General features: G+C 34.2%; 2 protein-coding genes across 2 annotated transcripts; both read left to right on the top strand.

Annotated features, from left to right (window-relative positions):
- The first annotated feature begins 1,769 nt into the window (after window positions 1-1,769).
- LOC145118498 (HIT-type Zinc finger family protein) lies at window positions 1,770-4,552 on the top strand. The gene is made up of 6 exons (XM_079054201.1): window positions 1,770-2,094; window positions 2,770-2,860; window positions 2,955-3,027; window positions 3,204-3,357; window positions 3,438-3,488; window positions 3,559-4,552. The coding sequence occupies exons 1-6, from the start codon at window positions 1,785-1,787 to the stop codon at window positions 4,389-4,391; spliced, it is 1,512 nt and encodes a 503-aa protein (XP_078910327.1). The 5' UTR covers window positions 1,770-1,784; the 3' UTR covers window positions 4,392-4,552.
- A 1,816-nt stretch (window positions 4,553-6,368) lies between these two features.
- LOC145119663 (plant UBX domain-containing protein 10-like) lies at window positions 6,369-9,052 on the top strand. The gene is made up of 4 exons (XM_079055368.1): window positions 6,369-7,438; window positions 7,725-7,895; window positions 7,975-8,178; window positions 8,608-9,052. Exons 1-4 carry the CDS (start codon window positions 6,647-6,649, stop codon window positions 8,836-8,838), a joined length of 1,398 nt encoding a protein of 465 aa, XP_078911494.1. The 5' UTR covers window positions 6,369-6,646; the 3' UTR covers window positions 8,839-9,052.
- The last annotated feature ends 4,441 nt before the right edge of the window (window positions 9,053-13,493 follow it).

Raw genomic sequence — 13,493 nt, forward strand, 5'->3', positions numbered from 1 at the left:
AGCTGTAATGATGAGACATGGCAAGAAGATGATCCATGTCCCGATGGTGTTTGGGATGTGGCATAGCTGAGATTACCAGAGGCACTGTCTCCATCAAAGAGTTATGCACAAAGCTCTAGAAACAGCAATGAGACAATTTTCAAGGAAGCGGTCTTCAGATGTCCCTAAACCCAATCAATGTAACAAAAGCAATATAAGAATATTTGCCAACTATATACATGAATATTAACAATATATATATATATATATATATATATATATATATATATATATATATATATATACACACACCTTTTTAAGTCCTCCCACTCATCGTTCGTTACGTTCAAAGTGTTTGTTTGAGGATTGTAAATGTTGCCAATTTTGTTTTTCAAATATAACTATCTCCGTGTATTTGGCTTTAAGATTGTCATAGACGTTTTTCAATTGTCTTTGAGTCAAATCCACACCATACTTTCCTTAATAATTGTTCCTAACTTGTTCCATGAATATTTGTGCAAACTCAAACATTTTCTACCCACAGTGTTTGTTTCTTCAATACAAGTTTGCAATAAGAATTTTATTTTCTCACTGGTCCGTGTATGTTAATCTCCTATTACTAATAACAAAAAATAACATATGGAATTCATACTTTAACAAACATAAACTTATAAGAACAACTTTCAACATAACATGAACTTTTATTGATTAAACTAACGAATTTCAACAAAGATTATTCACGTTTCAGCATAACAAGAACCTCAATTGATGAATTTCAGTAATAATTTATCACATTTCAACAACAATCTATGACATTTCAGCAAAAATTTATGACATTTCTGCAACAATTCATGACATTTCAACAATTCATGACATTTCAGCCAAATTTTATGACATTTTAGCATAATATATGACTTTTCAACATAAATTTATGACATTTCAGCAAGAACTTATCATTACTCAAGATAAAAAACAACATCAGCAAAGATTTGACAACATCATCAATCAAGATTCAACAACAACAAATATATTAACAAGGATTCATAAAAAAAGCGAAAAATAAGATGAAGCATGAAAGAATCGTTGCTTTAGCAACAATAAACGAAAAAAAAAAAATTACTTGATGAAGGCCGAATGACGGCGACGACAACAACGACGGTGACGGAGAGGAGGCTGCGCCGAGGAAGGAAGTTGCGATTGAAGATGCAGTCGTCGAAGGGAAGAGGGGTACAACGCTTTTTTTCTTTAGAGAAGAACTACCGATTTTTTTTTTTAGGTTTAGGCGTGAAGAGGCTTGAAGAGATAATGCAAATGCTGCCCCAAACAGAACACGCGTAGATGTTTTTAGTCCTGAAGACTTTTAAAAAACAAACTGCATTGGAATGAAAAGTATTGCGCGTGTGCTCGCCGCGCAACAATAAGTGGTCAAAATATGTTTTTTTACAAAAAAACAAACCACCTTTCAAGTAAATAGTTGAAGAAATAATAAATATCCCAAAATATACTTTAATAACAGTAAGAACTTCTTATGTTGAAAATAAAATTTACTTAAAAATAACAAAAGACAATAAGAAAAACTTTTATTTCGTTCATTATATCATCAATAAGATCGACTTTTATTTCGTTTATCATATCATCAATAAGATCGACAGTAAACGCACAAACACATGTATGTCTTTTTTCATATAACTCCGAAGATGTCTTTAGCCATATACCATTTGGTATTACTGAAAAAAAAAATGTTTAAAGTGTGTGGTTACGTATAAATTTTCATCAAACCATTACTAATTTTATCCAATATTTACATGAGTTATAAGATTTTTGCCATCCTCCTTGTAAATTACATATGTGCCCTCGTAAGAATTTCTGCCCCAGGCGGCATCACAAAAATCTTTCGAGAGTTCGCCATTCCCCCCAATTTCCCGTCTCTAATTTTCTCTCCGCTAAAGGTAATCGCAAGCTCCATCGCCGCCTCCATTACTGCATCGCCTCTCTCGCGTCTACTATCACGTCGACTTCCTCCCCTGCTTGCCGCCGTACGCCATCGCCACCCCTGTGAGGCTACCGGCAGGAGACCTTTGATAGCCACAGCTACATCGTCGCACCCCACCTCAGGTTCCATTTTTTTTTTTTTCTGACTTCGATAGTTCGATAGCCACAGCTACTTGTTTGCTTACTGATTTGCTACTTGTTTGTTGTTCATATATGATATCTGTAAAAAAGGGAATGTGTTTGCTGTTCATATTATCATATATGATATCTGATGTGTTCAGTGTTCTGTATCTTGAATTAGATGCTTAAATTTGTGTTCTTGAGACTCATATGTATGATTGTTTTTTATCTGAGTTGGGATGGGTAGCCTTGCAGGCAAGCTGTTTGATCAAATGCCTGAGAGGGATGTGTAAGCCTTTTTTGGTCATTTCACATATTAGCTTTTTTTTGCCAAACACTAAAAAATGCTTATCTGCTTACGGTTTTGACACCGGATAAGCTAATCCAAACATTTTTTTAAAAAACTCCAATTTGGCATCGCTATAAGCTAATAAACTACAAAGTTAAAAAATGCTTATCATTTTAAATAAGCTTAGCCAAACACCCTCTAATCAATTCAGTTATTAATCTGTGTTTTGTATTTTGTGTTTGCTCTGTGTTATCTTAAACTGATTTTATATTTTGGTGGTAACCTAATTTATCTCACTGACAAGTTTTTATGTGGGTTTGTGAATGAATTTTGCAAACTTGGACGCATAACTTTGTGGTTAAATTCTCTATTAAATTCTTGTATGCCAGTAAGTGCATTAATGGCGGATTCAATAATTACTTCAGAGACACCAACCAGTTCATCCCAACTGAATCCTCCATCTCGTATTATATGTCGTGTGTATGTTCTTCAAACCCTTCTCTAATTCAATTTTTATACAATATATCCAATTTCATGAATTTTAGGTGATTGATTTTTTTGTGTTCAATTGCAGATGCCAAAAACAGTTTTCCCAATATACATGCCCTCGATGTAATACTCGTTATTGTTCCCTTCCATGTTACAAGGTAATCTTGTCTTTGTTCTTTACATCTTACACAAATTGGTATCCACTTTGAGAATTATGTTTCATTACATCAATATTTTTTTAGTTATGGTATTGGACTCCTATATATGGTTTTCTGAATTTATTTAGTATTAAAATTATGTTTGTAAAGTTTTTTTTTTAATAATCTTTTTTCAGTCACACAGTATCCGATGCACAGAATCATTTATGAGAGACAATGTAATGGAGGAGATGAAGCAAATGGAACCTGCTGATGAGACTAAACAGAAAATGCTGGACATATTGAGACGTTTTCATTCAGAGGAAGAAGATGATAGCATGGAAGATGATGGTAATATGTTAATTCTGTATTCAAATTATTACTGTTAATATGTTATTTCTTTATTTAAATTATTCAAATTTTTTTTGAAGGGTTGACTGATGCATCTTTATCAGAGGAGACAATCGAAAAGATCATGTCTGGTATGTTTGAAAGTTAATTTCACTTCGACTATCAACCCTATATTTTCTTTTGACCGTTTTACCCCTACAGGAGTTGAAATCACTTTCGATGACTTGTCGGCTGGAGAAAAGAAACATTTTCAACGAGCCGTGGCTTCAGGACAGCTCAGCAAAATGATCGAACCGTGGGACCCATGGTGGCTAAAACCATCTGCTAAAACCATATCTCTAAGCCCTCAAGGAACCCAACTGGTTCAACCCGTAACACCAAACGAACCAGACCCGGCGGCTCCCTCAGTGCCGCCAGGTCCCACCACCGCACTGCCGCCGGTCAACACCCTTATCGGGTCAAGTCAACCGTCCCCGCTTTTACCCGTTCACCTTGTGGACATCTTATACAGCTACTGTTTCACTCTTCGTGTCTACAACGGGGAGTGGGAATCAGACGCGGCGGGGTCCACCGTAACGGTTATGAGTGTATCGAATGTGTTAGGTCAAGGCGGTCAACCGGAGACGGTTTCTGAAGCTGTGGCTCAATGTTTGGAACAAGCTTGTGGGCCCGCTTTCGGACACATGGGTGGGGCCCAGTTTGGACTTGCGGTTCTTGATGACGTGGCGAGTGTTTTGGACCTTGGAAGTGATGGTTTGGTATGTGCGCTTTGTGATTTGCATCGAATGATTAAAAATGGAATGAAAGAAATGAAAGGGTGTGATATGGAAATGAAGAGGAAGTTGAAGGGTGGTGAGAGGAAAGTTTATTTTTTGATGTGTTGGGTGCATGAACAAGGGGGAGAGGTTTGGTCTAGTTTGGTAGGGTTGGTAATGGCTGAGAAGAATGTGGCTATGGAGTATGTGGGTAATGGGAAGAAGGGTGATTGGAGAAAGGAAGAGAGGAAGGGGAAGGTTGTGATTGAAGAGGTCTAGTAATGCCGTTCATGTATTTTCGAGTATAATTTTGGTAGTTGGTTTTGTAGATAGTCATAGTGGATTCAAGAAATTGTTAAGATTATATTAGAATGATTAAGTATTTTCAGAATGTAAGAACAATTTTGGAATGTCTTATTGAAAAGATCTATGATTTTATTTGATACACAAACACGTAGAATGGTATTGATGTGAAAAATATTGTAAAACCTATGCTAAAACAATATATACACATCATATTTACACACAACATGCATTTGGATTAGTATAATGACTTTAAAACATATCCACCAACACATATAAGAAAGGCTTAGATACATGCAAATCAAACATAAATGTCATAAATTTTAAGCAATATTTGTATCTTGATTTATCCTGTCCTGTGATTTCTTGACCAAAATGGTCGTTATACATTGTGTAATGGCATCATTTGCACCTTTTATTTATTTATTTATTTATTATGAATAGATTTCAGGTACTTGAAGCTCTTGTTTAGGTATAAAAAATGCTCACTTGTGCATACTAATATTCATTCATTACGCTCCTTATTGAAATTGTACCATATATATTGTCTTAATTGTGCTGATATATACCATATTCTCTTCCAATGATGCCTTCCAGAGTTTTAGATATCCACCCTAGCGTTCCGTCATAGACTTTTCCACCGGAACAATGTTTTCGGCAAAAAACATACACTATGGTATCCCTCCTCGAGTCTTATGAGAAATCTCGTCTATAAGCAAAACAAAAATGTAAGAACTATAATTCCTCTGAAACAATTTAATTACATATAGTTTTGACTTAACTTTCTAGAAACTTTTCCTCTAGCTAGTCTCATATAGAATGACCAAGTAGTTTAATACCTCTATCTATAGTTGTCGCAATTTATTACATCTTTTATTTATTTATTATTATTTTTTAATATGTATCATAGTACTAGATTTCACTCCTCCTTTGGCATGTTTGCCGACTTTTTAAAATATTGTTAGAAAAGTTTTGGCAACCACTACCTCCTTCCTCCACTAACCACAGTATCTCTCCACGTCCTTCTTAAGGGTGTTTGAAGTGCTTTTTGAACTCTAAAAATACTTTTAGATGAAAGTGTTTATTGGCTTATAATGATGGTAAAATAAATTTTTTAAAAAGTATTTGGATTAGCTTTTATGGTGAAAAAGCCAATAAGTCAATAAGTTAAAAAATGTTTAGTTTAAAAAGTACTTTTTGAAGTTATTTTGGTTAAAAAGCCAAAAACAGATTTAAAAAGCCAAATTTTACATGCTTTTTAAAAATTGTTTTTTAAAACTAGTGAAAAAGGTATTCTGAAAAATATTTTTTAGTTTGGCAAACGTTTTTTTTGACTTATTAGCTTTTCAAAAAGCCAGTAAATCAATAAACTGTTTTGAAAAACAATCCCAAACACCCTTAATGTATTTTTCACTTCTTCCCTCTCAATATTAATATTAATGTGGGAGCACTTATTGGTCGTCCGGAGTTGCCCTACAATACTGAATACCCCTCTACATTCCTATCCCTAAATTCGGCTCATTAAATAAAGAATATAAGTAACTACCTAAGTATTTATTAGTTAATATAAACTAAACATTATTTTGTGTCACTTTTATATCTCTCTTCACACACGATATATATATATATATTTTTTTGCTTTGGCCATTATTTTTTTCCCTTCAGGAGTTCAGGTTTGGCATTGCTTTTTTCATTGTCATCATTAATTGCTAAAAACTCCTTAAAGAAGGTTTGTTTTACCTTGACTTTAGCTCGGACCTCTTCATTTCACCATCACAATTTTCTACATCACAAGAGTGTTTTTGGACACCTCTATGATGGTGTCGGTCACATTTTTCCATTATTGTTAGCATTCCTCAAATGATGGCTCCATGATCAACTTTTAAAACAACTATATCTCTAAAATTCTCTACCCGTCTTAATTCCCCTTATGCCACAAAAAAATCGTTTTCTTCAAAAGACTTGGAAAAAAGAAAAAGAAAAATAGCAAACCGGTTTTCCAAATTTATTATTCGCCCGGACGGCTTTTGCAAACCAATCTAGATTCTAGAAGGCACCTTCGTCATTTGGGTCCAGTAATTCTCTAGTCCAAAAGCCATACCTCCCTCACTCAGGGATTTATCGTTTTCCATCCTTTACTTTCTTGTTCAAACCCTAATCTCATCCCATTCTTCGTTGATCTGTCATAAAACTCATATACATATTGATTACATACGTGTATATACACAGATATGAGTGCTTCTGCCGACAAATTGGCTCATTTTCAAGCAATTACAGGTCTCCAAGACGCCGATTTGTGCACAGAGATCCTCTCTGCTCATGGCTGGGACCTTGAACTAGCTATCTCAAGTATCACTTCAACATCAGAGGAAGACCACATCAATCTTCCCACTACTTCCGCCATCGACAACGACACCATCGCCACCGACAGATTTGAACAATCAGGATTTATTGCAACTGAGGGTGCAGGTCCACCAGGTTTAGCATGGAAGCTCATCACACTTCCGATTTCCATTGTTTCTGGGAGCCTAGGGTTAGTTTCAGGTGCTGTAGGGTTAGGCTTATGGGCGGTGGGCGGTGTTCTTTCATATTCTTTAAGCATGATTGGATTGACTAATTCCGGGACTAACGGCGGATCTTCCTCGACTCCTTTAGTTTCACTCTCAACCGCGGCATCAGAGGCGATGGATTTCGTGTCGAAGTTCGAGAGTGAGTATGGAAACAGACATCCGAATTTTGTTTCTGAGGGTTTTATGGATGCGTTACAGCGGTCGCGGCATGAATTCAAACTATTGTTTGTGTACTTGCACTCTCCAGATCATCCTGATACACCATCCTTCTGTGAGGGCACTCTCTGTTCCGAGGTTATGACAGAGTTCGTAAATGAGAATTTTGTTGCTTGGGGTGGGAGTATTAGGGCAAGCGAAGGGTTCAAGATGAGTAACAGCTTGAAGGCTTCTAGGTTTCCTTTCTGTGCTGTTGTCATGGCAGCTACTAATCAGAGAATTGCTTTGCTCCAACAGGTATCTTACCTAATGCCAGGACTCTTGAGTCTACAAATAAATTATTTCACATTATGAAGTTTGAATACTGTTAAACCTGAAATTTGTGCATCTATTGGTCCCTAATCAACCGAAGAAACATTAATTGTAAGCATTCACATTAGTGAAGGGCCCCTAAATGAGAAGTACCTTGTAACAAGTTCAATCACTAGTGTCAATAGTAAAGTATCTTTGCTTGTTCTTAACATGTAATGCTTTTATAGGAATTAGAAATCTACCATTAACTTTGTGGATATATATAATGTAGGTTGAAGGGCCTAAATCACCAGAAGAGCTGCTAACAATGTTGCAAAGGGTTCTTGAAGAAAGTGCCCCTGTTCTTGTAACAGCAAGACTTGAAGCTGAGGAAAGAAGAAACAACATCCGATTAAGGGAGGAACAAGATGCTGCATATCAAGCTGCACTTGAAGCTGATCAAGTAAGCTCTGATTTACCCTTTTTTTAAGATTAATTTTCAATTGTTCATCTGATTGGCTAACTTTATTTTACAAAATCAGGCTAGGGAACGCCAGAGGAGGGAAGAGCAAGAACGATTAGAAAGAGAAGCTGCTGAAGCTGAGAAGAAGCAAAAGGAAGAAGAGGAGGCCCGTGAAAGAGCAGCACGTGAAGCTGCTGAAAGAGAAGCTGCATTGATTAAACTGCGTGAGGAAAAATCTTTGTTGTTGGGTCCTGAACCTGAAAAGGGGCCAGATGTTACTCAGGTATTTCATTCTTTAAATATTTTGAGAAAAAATTTGCATTTTAATTTCCGTAAAAGAAGGTTTGAATCTATGCCTGAATAACATATAACTTCTGGTAATAGTTTTTACATAACCACTGAACAAAAACAGTCTGTTTGGTATGGAATGAGTCTTTACATTTAAAAATTCCAAATTTTTTTCCAAATTAACCATTATGACCATCAGGTTTTACCCAAATTAACCATTTTGGTTTGTTATATCTCAATTAAAATCATAAAACTCTTAAAAAGACGTGTCTTAAAAAGTTTATAGATTAAAAAAGGGAATGAAACATACTATACAACACAGCCAAAATCTCAAATGTATTATCTTGTTGATTTTATAAACCATATTAATTAATATTATATAAAAACCAGACACATTATATGATATGAAAATGAAATGATGCAGGTATTAGTGAGATTACCAAATGGAGAAAGAAAGGGGAGGCGATTCCATTGCAGTGCAACAATACAATCTCTATACGACTTTATTGATTCTTCAGGGGCTTTAGAAATTGGAAGTTACAGCCTAGTCACCAATTTCCCACGTGTCCTTTATGGTCCAGATAAACTCTCTTTCACCCTTAAAGAAGTTGGATTGCATCCTCAAGCCAGTCTTTTTGTGGAACAGAAATCATAAATCATGAATCATGATCAATCAGGTAGTCTATAACCATCCAGAACTTTATGTGGTATAATACTAATAGGGATCATTTTTTCTTCTTTCTTGTTAATCAAGTCTTAAATTTGTCTAATCAATGCACACATTTCGAATAAAACCAAACTTCTTTTCATCACGCACTTTGTAACAACTCATTTGTTTGTATGAATCACTCTTTCCTTTGCTTCTTGCATTATATATGTTGATGGTTTAATGTCAAAATTAATAATTGTTCAAAACGTAATGGGAAAGTGGTATTTATTGATGTATCATTCTCATGTTATATTAGAATTATATAATTGTTTTTGATACTTTGATAAGTTTTGGCTCTAAATTTTTTACTCATGTTTTAACTTTTTTGTGGTTGTGAAAGGACGGACATGTAGTTGATAAGATATGTTTTTTACTTTGTTGCATGTTTGTATTCTTTATTATTAGAAACTTGGGCGAATGATCGTATTTTTTATGAATATGTTTTGTAATTAATCTTTGATATAATAAAATAGAGCTTATATAAAATGATCGAACACTATCTACAATTTCCCCCAACAAATTATGCAAAATTCCTATTATCACAACAACAAAACCATCAATTAACCACAAACCGAAAAAACTTACACTATGTTGGAAAATTTCTCAAAATTTTCCACTAGGCCTAAATGTTTGAGGGACTGATGCATGTATTCTACTGATAGGGTATGTAATAATGTAAAGTAGGGTTTATATTTGGGTTTTTTCATGGACAAACATAAACCAAACAACCAACTGCAGAACAAACTTACGAGGTTTTAAATACCATGTTAACATGCAAACCCCTTAGTACGGGTTAGAACGTATTGGCCTTAAGCTGTTAGAAAAACTTATTTAATAATTTTTATAAAATAGATTAATCTTAATCGGAGGGATCTTACTGGAATTTTGAGGGATTTCTGGAAGTTATTTATTAAATAGATTAATGTTGATTTAGGGCTTTGTTAGTCATCCTTCATCCTTGTACTACTCGGTGATGAGGTAGGTGATATGCATTGCATTGCATTTGCATTGTTAGTCATCCTTCATCCTTGTACTACACGGTGATGAAGTAGGTGTTTGATAAGTTTGGATGATATGCGTTGCATTGCATTTGTATTGGACTTTTATATAACATAGATATTGATATAGATTTACGTAGTAGCCTTAAGATGTTAAAAAAAATCATTTAATAATTTTTATTTTTATAAAATAGATTAATCTTTAATGGGAGGGACTCTACTGGAATATTGAGGGATTTCTGTAAGTTATTTATTAAATAGATTAATGTTGATTTAGGGCCTTGTTAGTCATACTTCATCCTTGTACTACTCGGTGATAAGGTAGGTGATTTGATAAGTTTGGATGATATGCATTGCGTTTGCATTGAACTTTTATATAATATAGAATTATAGATATAAATATAGATGTTTTTATCTCAGGTGTAATATTTGATGATTTGTAATGTTTTCGAGCAGAGTTTTAACCTATTTACCTCATAAAACTTTCAACTCCAATGTTGTATTTTGACGTGTATCACATGTGGTGAACAATATGATGTTAAGCATGTAGGCTTCTGGAGTGCAAAAGATTATTTGATGACTTTAGATTTTGACTTTCGATTATATTGTCTTTTTTACTTGAGATTTTTCCACGCTTATTGTTTTTCGAGTTTAATGTTGTTTTTAAAATGGCTAAATTTTTTGGGATGTCATAAAATCAAGTTAAATATTATTGTGATTTTTTTATGACTGATATCATCCTTGGGGAAGTAAAATGTTGAAGGAAAAATGATGGGGTTAAAGACAAAATTAACACGGGAAAGAAAGATGAAGGAGGTGATCGAGTCTGAGGTGGTGCACGCAATGTAATTACACACAAAATCTCCAACTGGACCTTATAGGTTAAAAAAATCGGATGTTTAGGCTCTATCTTTTTTTTTTTTTTAATGCAAATTGTTACGTGTTTTTAATTTTTTGCATTGTTGGTCTTTGATATATGTAAATAGACTTTTGTATATTTTTAAAGATAAAATTATACAAATGGTGATTATGGCTGGCATAAAATGCCAGAACAAGTCTTTTTGATGAATTTTTAATATTATTGGTCATTTTTTAAGTTTAAAACGCATATGAATTTTTTTTTTTGTTGTCAACCATAAGGATTCATCGTATGCGTTTTAAATCTGAAAATGACCAACCATGTTAAAACTTCCTCATTTGTTTTGCAAGAAATTCATCATAAGGACCAAAAATAGTCCCACCAACCCTAACTTTGTATTCAAATTGAATAAATATAGAATTACATAAATGGTTCATGTGCCTGACAAAACATATATGATTTGGTCCTTATGATGAATTTCTTGCAAAAATAGGCTCAAAAGGACTTGAAGTGGTATAATCTGCCTACGATAAGGACCATTTCTATAGTTTTGTTATCTTTTTAATTTATTTTGGAATTCATCTAACAATTTTTTTTATCTAATTTTATTTAAAAAAGAAAGTAAGGTTCAGAGCCGGTCCAGATGGTGGGCAACCCGGGCGACCGCCCACGGCCCACGTCTCCAGGGGCCCAAATTTTCTGGGCTATATAGTGTATATATATAAAAAAATTATTGCTTAAATGATTGTTAGAGCCTAAAGTTGGTTCAAACTCAAATTAGCTTCAAAAGATAAACAATTTGGATTGCTTGTTATTGTTAATTGAACACATCTATAATGAAGAATAAATAATATTTTTTTAATCTTTAGTATATTTGTCTTTGAGGGACCCTTTTTTTTCATTTTGTCTCGGGCCCCATATATATTTGGACCGGCCCTGGTAAGGTTGAACCATCATCTACACCTATATATATCAAATCATATGATACTACATGTTTCTCATCTAGTGATGCAACATCAAAAACAATCTATTTTGGTATAATCATGATTCCATGAAATAATTTGAACAAAAAGCTCATGTATAGAGAACATCGTCTTTAATTTCTTTCCATTACTATAATCGCTTGTAAATTCTATACCTATTATATAAATGGTTCATGTGCCTGACATAACATATCATATTTGGTCCTTATGATGAATTTCTTGCAAAAATAGTCTTTAAATTTGAAATTTCTTACATAAACGGTCCTTACGATTCGCTTTGTTAAGTCCAAACCTTTGCTCTTGAAAATTGGCTAATATTGAAATGTTCCAAATTTCAAATCAAAATTTTCATTTTTAATATAAATGAAACCATTCCAATTTCATTCCAAAGATATGTAAATACCAAAGTATAAGTTGACAATTCAAAACCAATATCAGAGTAACAACAAATAAAGTCATAAATAAAGTGCGGAAATCTCCAATGGATGCAATGCAATCAAGACACACCCTTTCCCTTGCTGTCAAAACAACCTGAAACATTTGAAATTTAAAACTGTAAATACAAAGTTTAATGACTTCTCCAAAATACCACATACAATACAAAGTAACAAGCCTAGCCCAATGGGTCTGTTTCAATCATAAGGGCCCATCCCAATGTAAGCATACAAGCAACTAGCATACACTGACACCTAGTGTCCTACATAGTATATTAATAAAACTCACTTGAATCAAAGAGTTGAATTCAACTACTTAAAGTCCCAAATAATCAACTACGAACTGTCTTAATCCAAACATAGGCTAGAACTAAGTCTACAACTCAAACCCTCAGTATGACCAAAATTTAAACTAGTCAAAAAGTCAATGGTTAAAGTCAACGACCGTCGTGCCGTGACGCCAAGGCCGCTGCGCCGCTAAATCTGGCTTAACAACCTTCCTTTATTCAGATCTTAATCCCTTAAGATAGAAGCTCAAAACCTGATATCTGATTCTTCTAAGTGACTTAATGGATAAAGTTTCCAACTTTATCCATTCTCAAGGCTTAATCTCCTCAAAACTCCAACCCTAACTCTAAGGGTCAAATCTCTTGCATGGCTAAAAGAGAATGCATGCATATCCATTTTTCCATCATCTAACAAGTCAAGAAGTCATTAGAATCAGTCATATGCTTTTAAAGTTCCCTAAACTCCAAAAACACCATAAAAGGGACCCAAAAGATACCATTAAAGCATACAAAACTAGATCTAAAGCAATAATCATCAAGATAAGAAATTTATACTCACAAAGATCCAAAAAAGGTGTTGAGAATATTGGATCTAAGTTAGAGAAAAGCTTCTAGGCACCAAGAATCACCTCCTCTAACTTGAATAATGCACCAAAAGCTCAAAACTTGGAATGAAATGGAGAGGGAACAATATGGAGGCTAGGATTAACACTCAATAGGATCTCTGATGTGATGGCGGCTTCAAATGGCCAAAAACATGAAGATAATACCTTTAAATACAGGATAAAACCCTAAATTCATGGTGTAATGTCCCATTTTTCACAACCAAAATTTTTCATTTTATTAAGGTAAAACTTCCTAATTTATAAATCCATTATTAAGAAAACCGTTTATTCCAAATTACATTTATTAAAAATTAGAGTATCAGAGAAAAAGCGGAATCCTCAATGCAGTCGATGAGTGTGTACAATCCCGCCTTCGCCTTCCCATAGCCACCGATGATACCTGAGACAATAAACAACTGGGTAAGCATAAATCTT

The sequence above is a fragment of the Lactuca virosa genome, chromosome 6 (genome assembly GCF_052849685.1).
Source record: "Lactuca virosa cultivar CGN04683 chromosome 6, Lactuca_virosa_CGN04683_v6, whole genome shotgun sequence".
In the NCBI taxonomy this organism is placed as follows: domain Eukaryota; kingdom Viridiplantae; phylum Streptophyta; class Magnoliopsida; order Asterales; family Asteraceae; genus Lactuca; species Lactuca virosa.

Bases quoted from the DNA above. Each gene is read 5' to 3' on its own strand.
- LOC145118498 (XM_079054201.1), top strand. From the start codon at position 1,785: ATGAGTTATAAGATTTTTGCCATCCTCCTTGTAAATTACATATGTGCC. The intron at 2,095-2,769 runs GTTCCATTTTTT...CTTGTATGCCAG, and splicing joins ATCGTCGCACCCCACCTCAG to TAAGTGCATTAATGGCGGAT. The intron at 3,489-3,558 runs GTATGTTTGAAA...TTACCCCTACAG, and splicing joins AATCGAAAAGATCATGTCTG to GAGTTGAAATCACTTTCGAT.
- LOC145119663 (XM_079055368.1), top strand. From the start codon at position 6,647: ATGAGTGCTTCTGCCGACAAATTGGCTCATTTTCAAGCAATTACAGGT. The intron at 7,439-7,724 runs GTATCTTACCTA...TATATAATGTAG, and splicing joins GAATTGCTTTGCTCCAACAG to GTTGAAGGGCCTAAATCACC. The intron at 7,896-7,974 runs GTAAGCTCTGAT...TTACAAAATCAG, and splicing joins CTGCACTTGAAGCTGATCAA to GCTAGGGAACGCCAGAGGAG.